This window comes from Schistocerca piceifrons, chromosome 1, assembly GCF_021461385.2.
Source record: "Schistocerca piceifrons isolate TAMUIC-IGC-003096 chromosome 1, iqSchPice1.1, whole genome shotgun sequence".
Taxonomy (NCBI): domain Eukaryota; kingdom Metazoa; phylum Arthropoda; class Insecta; order Orthoptera; family Acrididae; genus Schistocerca; species Schistocerca piceifrons.
The window spans coordinates 793186420-793208419 of NC_060138.1; the positions used below are offsets into that span (position 1 = coordinate 793186420).

General features: G+C 39.3%; 1 protein-coding gene across 3 annotated transcripts in view; it reads right to left on the bottom strand.

Moving 5' to 3' along the window:
• Window positions 1-22000, bottom strand: part of LOC124713289 (E3 ubiquitin-protein ligase RNF19A-like) — a 379972-nt gene that overhangs the window by 64543 nt on the left and 293429 nt on the right. For all 3 annotated transcript variants that reach the window (XM_047242937.1, XM_047242936.1, XM_047242938.1), the window contains 3 exons: window positions 20014-20158; window positions 19714-19850; window positions 9180-9277 (listed from right to left, as the gene is read on the bottom strand). In XM_047242937.1, coding sequence (XP_047098893.1) covers window positions 9180-9277; window positions 19714-19850; window positions 20014-20158 — 380 coding nt within the window. The remainder of the gene's footprint in view (window positions 1-9179; window positions 9278-19713; window positions 19851-20013; window positions 20159-22000) is intronic.

Below are 22000 nucleotides of genomic sequence, written 5' to 3' on the forward strand. Positions count from 1 at the left end.
GCACTTAACTGATTGTAAAGGACAAAGTTTGGAATGAATGTCAGTGTATGTATAAAACACAATAGCATCATAATGAATAAAGAAGAACGTTTTTATCAGTATTTGAACACAATAAACTTACTTCAACTGTGAAATTTTAAAATGAATAAGTCAAGTCATTGACACATTCAGTCTGAACTCACTTCATATTTGTGTAATTTTGACCCTAGAAAGGTATGGTGGTGTTATACTGGGGGAAAATCTGTTGTGTCTACTCATTAGCTCTCAATTACAAAATGATGGCAAGGTGCACACCAGCCCTAATGACTCCTCCCATCTTCCTAGTATGGTTACAGCTGATGGCAGTAAGACAACCAATGATAGTTACTCCTCTTATTTCCCGAAGTTAATTGAAAGTGGGCTAATAACGAAGCCCACCACAATGTTTATGTTAGTTTGGGAAAAAGTGAGTGCTCAGTGTAATGAGCAAACTTTTCTTTTTCAGGTACTGACAGATTTAAAAATGCAAGATAAACAAAAAGCTGTATCATCTGTGGTAAAAGATAATTCTCTTTGTGTTCCAACATACCTTGGTGTGCATGAAAAACAAGCCCCAAGCACAGGCTACTTGTCAATTATGTATGAATTTTTCATTGTTACTTCCACACTCCCCCGAACTAGTGGCTAGAAAATTTATGTTTCAGCAATGGTGAGCTGAAATAGGGAGAAGTAGACTACAAATTGCAAGCAGAATGTTTAGGACCATTTCCCATTACTCATTTAAGCAATTTACAAGTCCTTTTGATGTGGCTAAAATACTATAGCAAGAAAACTAGGAGTAAAACTCACTGCCACACTTCACAAATACTGTGGTCGGAAGCGAGCTAACTTGGGAATCCCTTCTCTCGCATCTGCAAGTTGTGATGGGTTTTGTCACGCAACTTGTGTGTTGTGTTGTGTGTGTGTGTGTGTGTGTGTGTGTGTGTGTGTGTGTGTGTGTGTGTGTGTGTGTAAAAGGGGGGGGGGGGGGGGGGAGCACATGTGGGGATCCAAGAGCTGTCCAGCAATTCTCAAGTGTCCCCCTATCATTCCACTTCTGTGGTGCTGTAGTTGGCCCAGTTACTGCCTGCACCGAGGATGACTGGATGACCCATGGTCATATGGTAGTAGGTTTTGAGGTGTGGCAGACAGAGGAACTTCCTGGGAGACCAATCTAACGGCCTCCCTGATTGATCTGGTAAACAGGTTTCAGACACTGTCTGTGTCCAAAATATCTTGAGCCCTCTTTTTGAGGAAGCCTCTCAGCTTGCAAGGTCTGGGCATTTACTCAAGCAAGCTGGGGTTATCGGTGGTTGGGAACTCCGTTGATAGGTGCATGATGGAGCCCCTTAGGCGTATGGTTGCCAACGAGGGAAAGAATTCTAATGTTCATTCTGTTTGCATACCTGGGGAGAGTCAATCCAGGTTACTATGTGCAGCACAGGTTGCAACCAACTGCAGGCAGAAGCTCAGTTCAGTACCAACACTATGTGTCACAGTGGATCAGAAGATATTCTCCATGGTTTGGGGCAGCTATCTAAAGTGATAAATAAAACAGCCAGTCTTGCTTGTAAGATTAAGGCAGAGCTCACCATTTGACTACATGTATAGAGGGGACAGTGTCGAGCAGACTGGGTGGTTTTTTTAGGTTAAAGAGTCTTTCTGAAGTACATAAATACTATCTGTAAAGGAGCAAGCCAAAATCAGAATGACAGCAAACCTTGGAAACATTATTACTATAATTAAACATTGTTATACAACTACCGGGAAAGATCCAGAGCTCCAAGCTCTCATAGAAAGGACTGAAGCAGAAATCGTTGTAAGCACTGAAAGCTGGCTGAAACTGGAGGCAAGTTCGGCTAGACTTCACCAAGGACTTAATACCACTCATTTGGTGGCGGCACATTTGTAGCTATTAAAAGTACAGGGTGCTCCATTTAACTGATGACCACAAGCATGGCATTTTGTTTGCCGGCTACACAAACCAGTTGAATGGGTCCTACATCTTCCTGCAAATGCTGCACTACACACCTTTTCAGACAGTGTTATTTCAACAGTGAAACAAACATCACGAGTTTAACAGTAAAGTCTGTGAACCCATAATGGCAAGACAGGATTATTCCTTTCGACAATTAGTGTTTATTTATGATTCGCATGTGCATACAAAATCCACTTGTATTGTTTGGACAGAAGTTTCCAAGTATTAGAATTTTGAGCTGTGATGCAAATTATAAATTACTTTACTTTTACTTTACTTTTTACTTTACACGTGGCTAAGGCCTTATCGACCATACACCTGCTCTACGAGCCTCTTCCAATTATTTCTATCCAGGGAAATTGTTGTCCAATCAGAGTTGATGCCCATCCTAGCTGCATCTTCCTGGATATTCTCCATCCACCTAATTCGAGGTCTTCCTCTTCTTCTCTTTCCTTCTAATTTCTTAGTGGATGCTATTTTGGGTAGTCTGTTCTCCGGCATCCTTGCTACATGACCAGCCCAGTTCAGTCTTCTCTTCTTTAACATTTCCACAATGGTACTATGTTTGTACAGCTCCCGTAGTTCTTCATTTTTCCTTATCCTCCACTCCATAACATTTTCATCGAAGATTGGTCCAAATATTTTTCTTAGTATTTTTCTTTCAAATATCAACAGTTTTTCTTCATCTTTTTTCCTGAATGTAATAGCTTCACATCCATATAATGCTACTGGTACAATAGTTGACTGATAAAAACGGATTTTGAATTCAGTACTAAGTGATCTCATCCTTAAAATTTTGATACAGCTGTAAAAAGTTCTATTAGCTGCTGCTAGATGGGTGTCTATTTCTATTTCTGCTCTATTGTCTCTGCTAAAAAGACTCCCTAAGTACTTGAAGTGGTCAACTGCCTTGAAAGTGAGACCATTTACGGTCAGTGGTGTATTCTTTTGGAGTTTTTTACTTATGACTAGATATTCTGTCTTTTCTTCATTCACATTAAGTCCAGCTTTCTCAGCTATTTTGTAATAATTTTGCATCATCCTGATTAATTCAGCTTTTGAAGTGCTTATTAAGGCTACATCATCTGCATAAGCAAGTCTAGTAATGTTCTGTCCCTGCAGTTGGATCCCTTGTGGATTAGTTATAAATTAGTTATAAATTAGTGAACAAATTTTGTGAAATGTGGAGTGTTCATGACAACAAGCATAAATGACTAAATACAGTGTTAACAAAAACTCACTCTGATAACATTGCATACTGCCTGGAAAATTTCCCTAAAATGTATGTAAGACATTTTTCACAGCAGACACAAATTTCTTCTCCTCTGTACAAACAGCTGCTAAGTTACTTAGTCTATGGCCCTATAAAGTAACAGTAGCACAAGTACTTAAACCTGGTGATCCTGTGCACAGTTTTAGATTTTGCTAATGAGTTCTGAAGCAAGTGCACAATGATGAAATGGATCCTTACCTCATTCTGTTTTCAGATGAAATTTGGTACCACTTATACATGTTTGTTAATCCCCAAAATTGTCAACGCTGGAATTGCAATAGATCTATTCTTCTTCTTCTTCTTCTTGAGGGATCCCTTCATGTTTAGGAAACAGGAGTGTGGTGTGCAGTTAGCAGTGAGACAAACCTTTTGGTAGAAACCACACACAACATGCAGTCAGATTTAGATCTAATCATCTTCCCTGCACTCAAAGGCTCCACCACTGTCGTGGTCGGTCTCAATGACTTCCTGAAGAAAGGACTCTACCAACTGTCTCACTCCTCCACCTACAGGCACTGCAGACTGAGCCCATCCCCGAGGTCAAACATAACCTCCAATCCTACTGAAATCCATGGGGCCTCCCCAGAACATCACACACGAATCCATCTCCCTCTTCACCCCAACATCCCCCTTTCTTCAGGAATTAGCTGAGATTCATCACAACAGTGGTGGAGCTATTGTCTGCATGGAAGATGATTAGATCTACATCTGACTGGAGGTTGTGTGTGGTTTCTACAAAAAGATTTGCCTCACCATTAACTGTGGGCCACATTCTTGTTTTCTAAACATGAAGGGATCCCTCACAAAGAAAAAGAAGAAGAATAGATCTATCGCCATTCCAATGTCAACAGTTTTGGGGATTAACAAATGCATGTAAATGTAACCAAATCTCGTCTGAAAACAGAATGAGGTAACGATCCATTTCACCATTGTGCACTAGTTTCAGAACCCATTAGCAAAACCTAACGCTGTGCACAGGATCACAAGGTTTGGAAGTTCCTCCCTACTTTATAGAGCCTTAGCCCAAGTAACTTAGCAGCAGCTGTACAGAGGCGAAGAAATTTGTGTTTGCTGTGGAAGGTATCTTAGAGACATTTTAGGGGAATTTTCCAGGCAGTATGCAATGCTATCAGAGTGAGCTTCTGTTAGCACTGTATGTAGTCGTTAATGCTTCTTGTCATGAACACCTCGCATTTCACAAAATTTATTCACTAACTTGTAAACTGTAGGGCAGATGAGGGAAAATTTCCCATTTGAATGAATTAAGGAGTTTTTTAGTGCAGATTGCTGCGTGAAGTCGGGCATTGTCGAAGACCTTGTTCCCCTCTCCATGGACTGTAATTTAGTATTGCAATTGACATGTTTCGCCCAAGTCTCATCACCGGTTACAATTCAATTCAATCCAGTAATGAAATCACCATGTTTGTGATATGCCCCCAATGTTGCCCCCATTCGTTTTCTTTGTGGTGCTCTGTAAGCATTTTAGGCACCCATCATGCACAAAATTTGTGGTAGCATAGCTTTTGAGTGGAAATTTCAAACAAAAAAGTCCGTGACACTTGTGGAAAAGAAAGCGAAAGCTCCGTAATTGGGAAGTGAAGGTTTCCACAAATTGTTTCATCAACTTTGGTGACAAGATCATCAGTCACAATGCTCATGCATCCACTCTTCTATTCATCATGAACATTGGTTCGGCCATTTTTAAACCGAATGCACCATTTCCAGATGGAACATTCACTCATTACATTGTTTCTGTACACTTCACACAGTTCATGATGAATTTCTATAGGTTTTAGGATTTTTGCCAACAAAAACCGTATCACAGACCGCACCTAACAACTGGCGGGATTTTCGACTGCAGTGCACATTTCAAATTCGAATATCAAGAAAATCAGATGCGCGGAGACATTCCCGCTCTCACAGATGGATGTCGACTGAGCTGTCAAGCACGCACGAGAGGGAAACGTTCCCTTCTTTCTGAATAGCACTCTTATTAATTGTAAAATGTCAGATGGCATGTTTCATTCATACTAGTAAAAGTTCCACGAAGAACCGATAGATGGCACCACTTTGTCAATGTTTAGATTTTTGCAGTTGGCAGCTTTTTCTATTCACGTGCAAGTAAACAATGGTAAGCACCTAAAACATTGTGGCAAGTGAGAGTGAAGTGTCCAACGTTCATGTGAAAAACAAGCTTTTCATTGAGTTTTTGAATGTGTGTGGAGATGACCTGGATACTTGTGACTCTGATAAAGACCCAGAATATGTTCCTGAAGATGAAAGCACCTCCCAAGTTGTTGATAATTAGGTAAATATGAATATTTATTTCTGCAATTAAACAGTGTTGAGTTGCATCCCGTAACATTATTTACACGAATTTACTTGACACTGTTATGCCAATAATGTTAAGAGCTATCCTTAATACTACTTACTTGCCATAGTAAGTAATCCACATTAGTTTTCTATGAATTATTACTGTATCTGTAAATGTAGTGATATGTTAATGCCTAGCCTTCTAACAGCAATCAGTATTAAGTTATGGATGTTGTTATGGAGTTTCGATATTCCACATGCTTATCTTTTTCAAGATTTTTTCCCTAGAGAAGGTGTGTGGGAGAATGTCAATTTATATGTCACATAATGAAAACTACAGTGGATGTATAGTTTTAGGTGTTTAATTATTCTTAGAATTGTGCAGAATGTTAATCTTACAACTTTCATTTTTTTGTAGGTTCAGAGGCTGCTTGGTGGTAGATGTCCCTCCGAAGATACATGCAGTAGTGACAATGATGAAGCAGACACTAAACACGTTATTGATCAACAGTGCATACAGAAAGGACGAAAGAGGCTAAAATGTGGGAGTGTGGAAGAACAGATGAAGAAAAACAGGAAGAAGGAAAGCAGTACACTAAGTACAGAGGCAAGGCTACTGTTGATGAAGAAAAAAGGATAGGCCCACCATACAAATGTCCTAAAAAATGTCTACAGCTCATCAACAAAGTAGAAAAACAAACAATATTCCGAAATTTCTGGAAAATGAATTGCTATGATACTCAAAATGCTTACCTACAAGGTTGCTTGTGATCAAAAACAGTTATCTGAAAGAAGATTAAACATGAGATACCTAGACAGTCAAACAATCCTATATACAGTGATAACTGCTGGAAAGGACATCACTGTTTGCAAATTGCATTTCTTCACATACATGGACTTCAGAAAAATAGAGGGTGTGTGGAGCATATCGTGAAACGATTGAAAAATGGTGCCGTTTCACCTACTTCTGATGGCAGATATAAGTATACCAGTTCATCCTAGAAAATATTCGAAGGATGGCATCAACGACGTGAAAGCATTTACTGACGAACTTCCAAAGTATAGGAGTCGCTAAACTCGAAAAGATTCATTGCGAGAGTAATTAAGTATGGAATATTCCACGCAGCTCTGTTATGACAAGTATATTGATGAATGTCAATCAGCACAAGGTATGTTTCTATATACAAACTTCAATGAATATTTGCCGAGGAATTCAATGTAAGTTTCAAGAGCCCTAAAATGGACAACTGTCAACAGTGTGATTCAATGTACGCAGCAATCAAGCATGCTGAGAAATGTAAAAACTAAACTGAAATACATTCATTGTGAATAAAGCAGGAAATTCCACATTCGAAAAGCAGAGACTGGGCAATCTGCAATATGTGAAGCAACGAAAGTAGCAAAACAAGGCAAAAATGTTCATGTAATCACATTCAATTTGCAACACACACTACCCACAGCTAAACTGACTACTAGGCCAATGTTTTATAAGCATAAAATATGGTGCTATAATTTTAGTGTCCATTCTTGTGCAGATAGCCAAGGACATTTTTTTCTCTGGGATGAAGCAACAGCTAAAAGGGTACCAGACAAAATAGCAAGCTGTTTAAAGATGTATTTCGAAAAGAATGACATCAAAGGTGAAAAGTTGAGTGCATTTTCCGACAACTGTGGTGGACAAAACAAGAACTGGACCTTAGTGGCGTTTTGGCTATGCCCGTTAAAAGTCTGGTCGTTACAGATACATAGAGAACACCTTTCCTCAGGCTGGACGCAACAGGCTACCTAATGACAGGGACTTTGTTCAGGTGGAGAAAAATGTCACCTCACGTTATCAAAGTGTTTATGGACCTGATCTAAGAACTTCCCAGCGAAAGAAGCCATTCAAGGTAACTTGTATGACTCTAGAGTGTTTCTACAGCTTCTCTACACTGAAACAGCTGTTTTACCAACCACAAGCAGTAACTGCTCAAAGCAAACTCATTATTAAAAATTGTGTTCAATTCGTATTTTCTGCTGAGCTATAAAGTCCCACCCCAACATTAATGTTTAGTGATACATACAATGGTTGCCTACAATCTGTTGCCTCTTCCTATTAAAGGAGACAAGCTAAGAGACATTCTCTCAAGCTTGAAATGGATATTTCCTGTATCCCATGATTAGTACAACATACTCCAAGCACAAGGAGGTACTGCAGTTCAGCAACAAGAAGACAAAGAAGAAGATCGACAATTGTGCAATGAGAAAACGATGTTTCAGGTGAAATAATAATGTTAAGTAAATGCATTGAGAATTAAGTGTTTTCAGGTTAAAAAGAAATATTAAGTGTGTTGAGACTACAATGTTTCGAGTAAATAATGTTAAGTACGCGTTTCTTACAGAAAGATTTAGGCATTCATTTCACCCATGTGCTATTCGAGAGTGGATCAGTCAACAAACAAACAAACTAGTTCTATGAACATGCTGCCAAACATATTAAGTGTGAAACTTCCTGGCAGATTAAAACTGTGTGCCCGACCGAGACTCGAACTCGGTCGGGCACACAGTTTTAATCTGCCAGGAAGTTTCATATCAGCGCACACTCCGCTGCAGAGTGAAAATCTCATTCTGGATATTAAGTGTGGATTTCAGAATAATCATGCCAAGGGTGGTTTAGACTGGTATCGTATCTCCTAGACTAATAAGATTCAAGCCCAAGCATGACACCTATTGCATTTCTGTAAATATATGTTTTCTTTCCAATTATAAATTCTTTAAAATGGGTAAGGAAATCTATGTATCATATACATATCATTACATTTTTGTAACAAGTGATTTAAGAGGAAATGAGATAAAATGAAATGTATTTTAGAGTATTACTGTCATCATTTAATAGTAATGATGTAGCTTATCACTGGCTGAAGCTGTAGCTATATACAGTTAAATGGAGCAATATACATTGGAGCGCATAGTTTAAAATACTAGTCTAGTATGTTAGGTTCAACCCCCTTGCAACAGGAATATAATGAAAGAACATAATTATATACATTAACTACAGGGTGGACAAAATAAAACTGGCATGAAAAAAACAAATTGTAAGACTGACATGGAATTGACACTTGTTATTGAACAGGAGAATTGCCCATCACAGAAAATGCTGTAAATCACAATTTTGATGCACTAATCGGGTGCTGTCAACTATATGCACATGTACAGCCTCCAATAAGCTGTGTTCCAAGCAGTTTCCTGTATCATTACATTTGAGTCAGTGTGAGAGGAGCTGATAAGTGTAGTGACCAGTTGAATGAAACACAAAATGTACTCACGACATAACAGCACATGTTCATTGTCGATTGTTGTGGGAAGCACAATTCATAAAAACCAGGTGTGGAACTGTTCGTGCAAGAGTTTAAGACTGGAAGTGTTTTGGAAAAACCTCCAGCAAAGTCTGCAGGTGAAGCTGCACTGCACAACATCAGTGACAGGCATTTCCACTATCTTCTGTAACTGCCATTAATAAGGGTCAATCCCACATTCATTTTACTGTAAATATTTTCTGGAACAGCATTATTCGTTCTCCCTGTACAGTTCCGTAAGAATGTCTTTAAATGTACTTACCGATGCAGTGACCCCGCCTGCAATGGCCAAGTTGCGTTTATGTTTGTTTGTTTGCTCATACCGGGCATATAATTTGCGTCCCACCCAAACGGGTATACCTGCAAAAGTTTATTACGACATAAGTCAAGTCATCAATATTTTAACTATAATCCAATTATATTACATGCTACTCTTTGTTATAAATGAAACTTTAATGTTTCTAATTTTAGGACATAATATTGCACATGTTACTCTTCAAATAATAGTAATATTATAGCATTTAACTACAATAAGACAACGATCAATTTTATGCAACAGATTTCAAGAGTCGAAGCTCTCAACTGGTTGCCAGCAATTTGATCACATCATACATCATCACTAATGTTAAAATGTAAAATATACTCAATTACGGGTACTTGCACACATCCAACTCTATAATGCCCTTTGGAACACAATGAATAAGGATTACACCATCACAGTCACAAGACATGGTCACCATTATTTCTTCAGGACAAGCCCTTATGTGAAATTTTTTGGTAGTAGAGAGCCTATGAGATTCCACTGGGCTGACTGGCACTTTGTTTTAGGATTGAAATTTCACGCCTATGTCTCGTACACTGTCACAGTTATTGAAAAGAAAGACATATTCATGCTTTCATCGAGTGTCAATGTCGCCTGGCAAACTGCACGTGTACACCCTTGAGGTTGGCCATTAGTATCTATGAGACCCACCTGGAGGACACTTTCTGCATTTTAAGATCATGCAGGATTGTGCACTCATGTCCTGTACAGAAGCAATATCTTTCACACCCAATAGGCAAAACTCCAGAACAACTGTCTCCACTTACATGGTCATGTTGTCAGTCTAGCTAGTGCAAGCTTGTGATTGTTTTGGTTGATTGTCATTAGACATTTGGCCTCCTTGAATTGTTGCATCCATAAATGCCCATTGCTGTTACTAACTGTCATGCCTACAAGCAAAATGTAGTAAGTCCACTTTTTGTCAAAAATGAGTTGTCATTTTGTTTTCAGTGATACTGTCTACCGATTATGTTCTTAAAACACAAGCAAAACAGCTTACGTCTGCCCCAAAATGTACCTGCAAAATAGCCTAAAGATGTAGAAGTTCACGTATTCACTTCTGGCTGTTAAACAAAACCAAGTTAATTCATTTCATAATAAAGTAGCAGAACTTGATGTATCCTAAGCAACTGTCATTATCTATACAGGCAAGAAGATGCAAAACTCACTTTGTACTCATATGTATTTTACCCCAATAATGCTGCTTTCCCAGTTTATTGCTTTATGAAAGTTAGTGCTGAGCTGTTTGTGGAAGTTCCATGAAGTTGTCCCTACTACATGCTACTATGAAACAATAAACAGTAGCACAACAGCTGTTACCCAGCCATATTGGCACATTTTTCTTGGCTTGGCTATGAATGCATGGAGAAAATTTATGATGCTTTTGTTGGATAAAATATAGGAGTACATAACCATGGATGTTAGTCATGGAATATGTGTACAACCAACTCCAAAAGGGATAGTCCATGAAAGATCAGCAAAGCCTACTGGCTGAAGGGGAACAAAGCAAAACACATGAAATAGCATTCAATCAGCAACTCTCCTATTCTGTGCTATTCTACTGCATGTTAATAATAAGACCTTCATTATAAGACCTTCATTATCAGCATATCTATAAACAGTAATTTATACTGCAATACGTTAGATTATGTTAATGTAAAAATTGGTTCTTTCATATGGCCACAGTCATGATTTCCTCTAATAAGCAGTACACCAATCATTTAGCAACCATTTGTTTAGGAAAACATAGGACCCCTGCTTTCTTCTTATTGGTACTGTTTTTACTACACACTCTTAAAGTGGGTTTCCGGTTCATATTTACTGCAAGTATGCAGCTTCATCAGCAAACCAGAGTGAAATAGTATCAATGCAGGATGGTGGACAGAGAGTACATCAAGCCTTATAAAAGTTCCGGACAAAATTAAACAGGAAGAGCTTATAATTATGAACACAGTCATTTAATCAGGTTAACACAGACAGGTCGTAGTGGCATCCACACATCTGGCTGATGTTTGACAGCTGTGGAGGGCAAAACAAAAACCAGAGAATGTTAGATATGCTGAGCTATTTGATAACACAAGAAGCTCCCTTCTGACAATGTGAAATTAGTGAAGATCTATCCAACGGATTGGGCATTCATTTCTACAACACAACTCAATTTTTGGCTGTACAGAAAAATTCTCAGTCTAAAGTCACAATTACCTCTATGAGTGAGTACAATTAAGTATTCAAGAATTCAGTTGCTGATGTCATTAACCCACCTAATCAGTGGCATTTCAGGTATGTTCCTATAAAATGGGTTGCAGTCACTAGAAGTAAACATGGAAACACACTAGTAAGAGAAAGTGGCCTACAGAATGGGCACTGATGAAGGAAGAGAGCTAAGCAGACAAGGAAAGCATACTCGTCCATGGAACCAGATGTTACCTGACTTGGGAGAGCTGTAAAGGAAGTGAAAGTGATGGACACTGATTTTCTGGTTAAAAACTATAAAAAGAACCTGGTGTAGGATAGGACTGCATCCAGAAACAGACATTTTCAAATGTTCCCAGGCTCTTTTACAGTTTCTAATACAGAAATCTCTTGCTCTTACCTGGCTAATCTGTGACCTATAAGCCTCATCAGCAAATTTTCACTACACCGGACTTCTCTCCTTCTACAAAATCCTGCAGTTGTGTGCCGCTCATGTTTCCTTGAATGCTATCATCTGCCACGCCAACTTCAAACTGCAACAACAGGCCAGTCTTCACCTCAAAAAGCTATCCTGCCTTCTCCAAAACTCCCTGAACAGTGGTGTTTCCATTCCTGTCCCTCTGCAGCCTCCTAAACAGCCACACTATCAACCACCATTTCTCTCCTACAAATCGAGCTTGGCCAATCTCCTTAACATCCCACAAAAAAATGGCTCTGAGCACTATGGGACTAAACATCTGAGGTCATCAGTCCCCTACAACTTAGAACTACTTACACCTAACTAACCTAAGGACATCACTCACATCCATGTCCGAGGCAGGATTCAAACCTGCGGCGGTAGCGGTCGTGCGGTTCCAGACTGTAGCGCTTAGAACCGCTCAGCCACTCTGGCCAGCTAACATCCCACAGCCTTTACCACTGCCTCCCAGACCAAGAATAACCCATAATCGAACAATGAAGGCTTTCACAACCAGATGACATAGCTGCTGGTAAACCTTTCAGGATGTGAGGTCGTGGTCAAAGAAACTCTTCTGTTCCTGACGTCTCGTCCAGGACTGCGCTGGACATCTTCAGAGGCACTCCTCTGTTGAGTCTTGACGACTGACTGTCGGCAAGACTCAGCGGAGGAGCACCTCTGAGGATGTCCAGTGCAGTCCTGGACGAGACGTCAGGAACAGAAGAGTTTCTTGGACCATGACCTCACATCCTGAAAGGTTTACCAACAGCAATAACCCAAAATCCCAAGATCCAGTCACAACAGTACAGTATCCTTAATCTCTCATCTAAAGCACTCTCCCCTCATGAATTCTCTGAATTATCTAAGGGCCTCACTTTCAGCCCTAAGCCTGCATTTTATCATGCTGCTTTGGTGAGGGACCTACTTTCCTTCACATGTAATATCCATTGGAAGTATCACTTTGCAGTACAATCCCAAAACCTTTCCAATAGCAAACCTGACATCGAACCCTGCCTTGAACAGTTCAGACCATGATCCCAACTTGATCCACCACCAGTACCTCAAAATCATCCCTTACAAGCCTTCCAAGAATTTCTCACATCCAGTATTGCTTCACAACCCTTTCTCGGATCCCAACAACATGGCCCTAACCGTCCTCTACAGAGCTCCAGGCTCTACATTCCCTAAAAGCTAATGACTCCATCATTATCCTCTCAGCAGACAAAGAATCTACCACGGTAGTACTTAACCAAAAGGCGTAAGTTAGTGAAGGTTGGGGTTGGGTCGTTTGGGGCAAGAGACCAAACAGCGAGGTCATCGGTCTCATCGGATTAGTGAAGGACGGGAAAGGAAGTCGGCCGTGCCCTTTCAAAGGAACCATCCCGGCATTTGCCTGAAGCGATTTAGGGAAATCACGGAAAACCTAAATCAGGATGGCCGGACGTGAGATTGAACCGTCGTCCTCCCGAATGAGAGTCCAGCGTGCTAACCAACGCGCCACCTCGCTCGGTTTAGTGAAGGTCTGAGCCAGCTGTCTGACACCTCTACATACAGCGTCTGCTATGAAGATCTCATTCCTGTGATTCAAACTGACCTGCAGTCTCTCCTTGAAACCTCAGGACCCTCACAATGACTAACACCTATGGTAGTTGCTGGCTTCAACGCACCAATGGAATGTATACCTGTCTTAGTTAGTTGATCAACATTTGCAACCCATAATACAAAGACTCCCTCCTACATCAAAGATACCAACCATGGTTGTCGCCATTGATGCCATCTCCCTCTATACCAACATTCCCCACGTGCAAGGTCTGTCAGCTGCTGAACATTTCCTCAGTCAGCGTCCACCTGCTTCCAAACCTACGGCATCCTTCCTACTCACCTTAATCAACTTTATACTTACCAACAACTACTTCACCTATAAGGGGCAGACTTACAAACAGATCAGAGGTACAGCCACGAGAACCAGAATGGTTCCTTACTATGCCAACCTTTTCATGGGTCACTTGGAGTGGTCTTTCCTGGGATCCATAAGTCTTCAGCCCCTGGTTTGGTTTAGATACATTGAGGACATCTTCACTATATGGACTCATGGGGAGCCTGAACTGTTAAAATTCCTGGAATATTTGAATACCTACTCGCAATTAAATTTCACATGGTCCTATTCTGAATCCCATGCCACTTTCCTTGATGTCGATTTTGTCTTCACTGAACGCCAGCTACACATTTCCATCCATATCAAACCTACCAACAAACAACAGTACTTACATTTTGACAGTCGCCATCCCTTCCATGTCAAACGTTTCCTCCCATACAGCCTTGGCATCTGGCGCCAACATATTTGTTCGGATACAGACTCTTTGGAGGAATATACCATCATCATTCTCACCTTAGCCTTCATGCAAGTAATTACCCCACCAGCCTAGTTAGAAAGAAGATTTCCCAGGCCATCACGTCCAATCCTGGTACTGCTGATCCCTCCATAATACAGCTTCAGAGCACACCATTGGTGACTCAGTATTATCCTGGTCTGGAATGTGTTAATCAGCTACATCGACAGGACCATGACTTCCTAAAATCAGGCCCTAAAACGAAATCTATTCTGTCTGAAATTTTGCCCACCAACCTAGAATAGCTTTCCTTCACCGTCCCAATCCCTGAAATATTCTTGTCAGATCATACGCTCCTTCTGCACCCATCTCCCTGCCCTATGGCTCCTGCCCTTGTGACTGTCCCTGCTGCGAGACTCGCCCTATGCATCCTCACTGCAAGACTTGCCTTATGCACCCTCCCACCCATTATTGGCAAAACATATAATATCAAAGGGAGAGCCACCTGCAAAACAACACATCATATACCAGCTATTATGTAAACACTGTTTGGCCTTCTACATCGGCATGACTACCACCAAATTATCAGTTAGGATGAACGGGAATAAGCAAACGGTGTATACTGCAACATGCATGCTCTGCAACATGACATTTGTGACCTTGGCGCCTGTTTCACCACACTCACCATCTGTATTCTTCCCCCCAGACACCAGTTTCTCAGAACTCTGCAGGTGGGAACGAGCCCTACAACATTTCCTTGGTTCTCACCACCCACCTGGCCTTAATTTACATTAATTTCTTCCGTCTCAGCATTTCTTCACTGTAACTACTCTTTGCTTCACTCCATTTTAGTTTTCGACATCTTTCATTGTCTTTCCTGTCTATTTTTCACTGCCCCCTTTCCATCTCTGTTATGTACAACACACTTAGCTTTTCACTCGTATCAACTCATACATGATGTTTAAGCAGTAATCTCTGTCTGCATATTACCCTGTTTTCCACCTTTAAGCTCTCAGGTTTTCAAATCTCGTCCGATGCAGTCCCCGGCAATCAGTCTTCTCATCCCATATGGTAAGTCTCCTCTGACCCACAGTTCCGAGTGACTTTCCAGAAATCTACCCCTTTTCCTAGACCTCTCCACTCCTTTTCCTTCACCCTTCTTCCTTCCCCTTCAACCCTTCTGCCTGAAGAGGGAGCCACTGGCTAAGTAAGCTTGCCAATTAGAACCATCTTTTATGTGCATGTTCTGATGCCACTAGGTGAGTAGATTTTTTTATCTATCCAATTAAGTATTACATTAAGATTTACTAAGGACTCTGGGGTACTGATAGAAATTAAGCAGCAAAAATTTAGCTATCCTCACTCTAAAATCATTTGTAATAATGAAGTTAGGACTTACATAACTGATATTTCCAAAAAACTAACTTCTTATTACACATTAAGTCAACCATGAAAACTAGCACTTACAAAATTAACTAGGGCCAGTGTGTATATTCATTTAACATAAAAATTTTCTGTATCTGCAAAAGCAACACATTATAAACAGCAAATAATAAATAAAATTATGATAATTCTGCATCAACTTCAAGGAGGAAAATTACACACCCTTTGGCAGCACCCTTATACCTCCGACTGCCCCTTTCAACTTTGTTGTTAATGTTTATTACTGGGCATCGAACAGTAAAACAGTAGATTATTGTTTCCCTTTGTGCATTGACAAGACTTACTATGTCTTTATAATATTCAAGGGGTCAACAAAATTTTGAAGGTAAGTTTATCTTCCAATGCTCTCTCCCTCCCCCCTACTCCAACTTTTTCTTAATTTGTTAATGAAGACAGCTGCTCAGCTGCTGCAAATGTGAAAATGGTAGAGGAAGGTCATAGTACAGGAATAGAAAAAAAAAGAGAGGAATTCTTAGCGAGTATGCACTTTAAATTTAGAGCATTATGCAATAAAATATAAAGTGAGAAAGTTTGTCTGAGGCACTATTAAATGCATCAAAATGAAAAAACAAATCCAAGACAGTCCATCTCACAAAGCGTTTATGGCAGTATTATAGGTGACTGCTGCCAATATTACTACTGTCTGGTAAGTTTCAAAGCAAATAAATGTTTGAAGGTGCACCTTTCACAGCCCAAAATTTGTGTCTGATGAGAGGGATGTTTTATTCACCATAAAATGAGTGTTTTAATATGAGAGAGGAAGCGAGAGGTTGAGAGAATGGGAAGGAGAATCAATCACTAATCACATAGTAGGTCACACGTTTCCTACCTTGGGAAAAAGGTATTTAGAACCAGTAACAGAAGACAAGATACCCAACATTCAGCTTCACCAATGCAGTTCAATGTCATTTTCCCAGTTCTTAATAGAGTCTTAAGGGGACCACACTGTGGTTCAGGTCAAAAAAAAAATCTATTTTCGGTTTTCATCATATTTCAATAGATTAAGGTTTTCTTTAAGTACTCTGAAAAGTACTTCACTGAAAAAAAATTTTTTGAGCATTTAAAGAGCATTTTCCTACCACGTGTGTTAATGTGCCACGCCTACTTTTCTGTCGCCCACTTTTGTGCATATATTTTAGACCTTTATATCCCCTACATTGCACATTAGCAAATGGGTAGAGTTTACAAATAATACTTTCTTTTGAATGGGCTCAAGCTTTCCTGATATGCAGAAGTGCTTGATAGAGTATCAATCTTGCTCACTCAACCACGTGTCATTTGACTTGCAGCACTAGTGCAACAGAAGGATAAGTGAGAAAGGAACTACAAAAATCTAATGTTCTGCTTACAAAAATTGACAATTTTGTGAAAAACAGAGGAAATATCATTAAATTCCATCAACACTCAAATTTTTGTTGTATTCGAATAGATTTGCAATAGAAGTTCTCATACATGTATGGGTACTGTATACATACATCCATGCTGTTTTTAAAGTAAAGGCAACATTCAAAGCTGAAAATCCTGTCCTTCAAAAACCATTACACAATTTTGAATCCAAGCCTGTATTTTATTTTGTTATGAGAAACAAATGATTTAAGAAGTGCATTGCAAATGAAAATTTGGTAGCTTCTCACGCATTAGACTAAGGGGAAGGAAATGCAACCAGCTTTTAACCAGTTTTAGAAAACTGGTGGTGACACTCAAGACGAAGGAAAATTGATCCAGAATTAAATGTCTAACAAACGAAACAAACCACATTAAACCGACTGCAATTATTATTGCAAGAATGTAGCAGAAAGGCCCACTGTGGAGATAGTACCAACTGAAGGCACTAGATCGCGGGGCGAGTGAAAGTGTATTAGTTGATGTGTTTACATATGACCTGCACACTAGAAGGTACAGTCATCAGTGTTTCATTGTTACTCAGGCACAATGCTACAGAAGGCAGGGAGGGCACAGGAGCTTAGCTGACAACTACAACATGGTGGGAAGGGGAATGGTGAGCAGGCAAGAAATTTCGTTTTGCTGCCAACCATGGGAACCCACAACGCATATTTAGGCTTTTTATGAACAGCTATTATGTTTAAACTGCAGTTTACCTGAATCCATTTGTACTCAGAATCAAATCTGACTTTAAAATTGGACAAATACTGAACAGTAGTGTCGAAAGTCTAGACCGAGGCCAGTGGCATACTTATTTGTTTTGAGCAGCAATGTTGCTGATGATCGCCGTGAGGTATGATGCAAATGATAGGGAGCGTGTCAGGTGTTGGTTTTACACAGCCGATGAGAGAGCGGCAGCCAGATGATACGTTTTTGTAGTTAAAGACAATGTAATGTTCTCATATCAGTAGAAGACAAACTCTGCTCTAGGTTCCAAAAAGTTGCAACATATTCGGAAGAAACAGCCAAATATTTGTGACAACAAAGGTGTAAGTTTCACAGATGCCCTGTTATGACAGTGATGATTAAAAATAGTGGTACGACAGGAGACTGGCTAAACTAATGAGGCAGTGAAGATAAAAATTGATGTAAACCGTTTCTTTTTATTTTATTTCTCCTTTTACCATCAAAATTCTGACAACCAATAAATGGCATAAGTTTAGAATAGGTGTAATGGTAACTTTTTAGGCAGATACCTAATGCCAGTAAAAGTTCATAATTTTGATTAGTTAGAATATGTTAAAAAATAAATTTTCCTTAAGGAGCTTCTTAAAAAAAAAAACTGCACTGTTTTACCCAGAAAAAAAAAACCAGTCAAAACATATGAACTACATAAACACACCAAACATGCACTAACATCTTCAGTTTAATGAAGGCAGTAACAGCAAAGGCAGACCAACCCTTCAAAATCTTGTGTTGCATGTTTTGGCCACTAAATGAACAATGCTGGATTAAAAAATAACTTTGTACAGTGCACAATTTTACAACCTGATGACAAGTCAACACTGTTGCACATGTAAAAAACTGAACTAAATCTAAGAGGATCCATTACATGACACCAACCACTTTCAAATGTTGAGATTGAGTACTCAGAAAGTAAAATCAATTCATCAACTCATGACTAACACATCAATCAATGAATTACAGCATTCTGTCTGGGTGCTGGGAGAAATTGTTCAAGTACTTTTGTAGCAAACTGCTTCTTAGGATGATGGTTGGTTGTTAACCATGATTCTACTAATGAAACACATACGGTAGGGTAGGTTTGCATCAGCTTTTATAATTCTGCTAGTGGAAATGGTAACAGTTACTGCCCCCCCCCCTTTTTTGGGGGGGGGGGGTCAGACACCTTCAAATTTGCCATAATTTTTCATGCTTCCCTTTTCCTTCTCTTTATTTCCTCCTTTATGAGCTTAGTTGGTTAGAAAGCTTTGAGGTGATCCTTAGATTGTAGGTCCAGGTCGGAATATGATCTGTCTATTCTACAGTCTAATGCTTGGTTCTTTTGCACATTGTCTTATGTTTGACACTTACTTTGGGGGGGGGGGGGATGACATTCCACAGAATTCTCTCTCTTATAGTGACACCAAGCAGAAAGAGGAAATAGTATCTCCTTTGAACAATACATTGGTTTAATAGAAGGTTCACATGCTTATAGGCACAGAGGAAGTACTAGCTGCAGTATCAGCAAAATGTAAGAACATTCTCACCTTCACATCCTGTGAAGGATTTATTAACTGTTTCTTATAATCCTCTTTCTTAAAATGAAGATCACTCCAGAGCAAGAGATCATTGGCAAATTACACAAAGAAACAGTTTTCTGAATTGTGTAAGGACAGGTCTAACACAACTAACTGAAGACAATTATGCAGATTTATATTATAAAAGGTCTCCACTAACCTGAAGCAAAAATAACAGGGAGAGAGACTCCATTCTCTTTTAGATGGCTATTTTATATCCAAATTACATAATAACAAAAGACACACCAGCCTGCTTAAAACTATTCAGGCACACAAAAAATGTATAAAATACATACTTTTATATAAAACACAACAGCAGTGACACACTACCTTTCAAAACTGTTCTAATAAATTAAGAGTTTCCTTACCTATAATCATTGCTGGAACGGCAATGCCAGCAACAAGACCTATACCAACAGGTGCACCCACTAAAGTCCCCAACTGCCACAAGATCTTCTTTTTCCGGGACCATGGCTTCTTTCCCCAGAATGTACAACCAGAGGGACTGTTTAAAGAATGCATTACATTAATCTTTAAACAATTTAGCATTGTTATAAATAGAATGTTCATTAGTTGAATCATTACATTCAAAAGACATTTACTATTTTAAATAAAGTCAGTATATCATTAATTTATGAAGTAATTATATGGTCAGCAGCATCACCCACCTCAGATAATGTAAATCACTAATCTCTTTCATGCACAGCCAACAGAATTCAGCACAACACAGTGAACACGTCATATGATTGCATGAGCCATCGTCCATCTTCACTATTAACACTTGACAACGCGGACATGGCTTAATGTCATCACCTGCAATGCAATTTTCATACTTGAGAGTTTGATCACAGCTGTTATTTTCACACACACACACACACACACACACACACACACACACACACACACACCTAAACTGAAGAATGAGCAGTGCTTTTGGTGGGAAAAATAGCCAAAATAGCCTTTCCCAGAAGAGTGCCTTGTCTTACAGTGTGACTAAAGAGTTAGTTTCTCTTCTAACAATGCTGTGCAACATGTGGTGATGTACAGAGATTCTTTTGATGTGCATTTCTTGCATTAGTTATGTGAGTTCCTATTTCTGTAAGCCATTTCTTGTGTGCAAAATAAGCACTCCCAGCAATGTCTGAGCACTGTGTTGCCACCCATTTAAGAGATGTGCTGTGGAAGGGCAGGTATAACACTGATATACAGTCCTTAGGAGCTCCTATTGACACAGCTGGGCAGATTGCGGACACCTTCCTGTTCACTTTTCAGTTTACCAACAAACATCAGTAACTTTATTTTATTTATTTTATTTTATCCATATTTTGCAGCTTAAAACGTTTTTTGATCTTCACTTTGACATGATTAGGACGAAAATCACATGCTGGACATTCTTTGGTGAACTTTGTTTTAGTTGTTTTATTTTATTTCTCTCTCGATGCTCAGTGTATACTGTATTATAGATATAAAAATTCACCTCATAAGAAGGTAATGAAAGATACTCTAAACAATCAAGTCCACAAAGACACTGAAATCTATATAACAAAGACTATAGAAAATGTGAATAAACTGAGGAGGCAGAAAATAAGGGAAAGTATGATTTAATGTAACAGGAAGAAAGTACCTTGGACTTCAGAAAGGCGAAGGGGAATACCAAATGGATGACATAAGATGAGAAAGGTAATGAAATTGCAGAAAATCAAGGAGTAATAAATGAATAGAAGAGATACGTAGAAGAATTGTGAGTGGCAAGAAGTCACACAGATGCTTTCCATATGAAAGTAATTACTCAACGAGGACAAAGGATTTCCAAACATTATGGAAGAAGTTGAGATGGCAGTTAAGAAGACCAAGTGTGGGAAAGCAAATGGTGGAGACAGGATTCCAAATTAAGTAACCAAAGAAAAGTTTGAAATACTGAACGTATAGTAACACTTATGTGCTAGATGAGTGACCTGATGACATCACAGAAACAGTGATGTGTTGATACTGAAGAAAATAAATGTCACAGATGTAAACAATGTATGTCTGATACTTCATCTGGCAATAATTCTAAGAATAATGAACAGGCAATAGCAATCAAAAGTTGAGAAAGGACTGGAAATAAAACCATTTGTCTTCAGAAAGGACAAAGGTTGATGAGATGCAACTGGACAGTTATCCAATAACTGGGGAAAGATATTTAGAAAGAAGTAGGGAAGTTTGTGCAGGTTTTGTTGACTTGGAAAAGCTTTCAACAGAGTTCACGTGATTTGCTGACAAAATGGTATCACTGAGCAAAAATAAAAAGACGAGTGACGTTATGTTAGAGGAGGAGAAGACTGACAAACTTAGGTAAGTACATTTAATTTACACACTTTCCGTATGTTGCTACTCAAAGGGTTTTCCAATTCAAAAAGCCTTTCAAGCTCAGTTAATATAGTCACTTTACCAATTTGTTTACACTATAAGATTTTGGGTACCACATATTACAATGTACCTTGCAGTATCATATCTTTTGCAGATAAAGATACTGTAAAATATTCCTACAGGCAGAAACTGCTGCTCACGATTGCAAAGAGGAATGAAGAACAGTTTCAGCAGCTCAGGAAGTTTCCTTCCAAGAATTTCCAGTTTATGGTTGGTCTTGGCATAAAAGAATAAATACTCATCAGT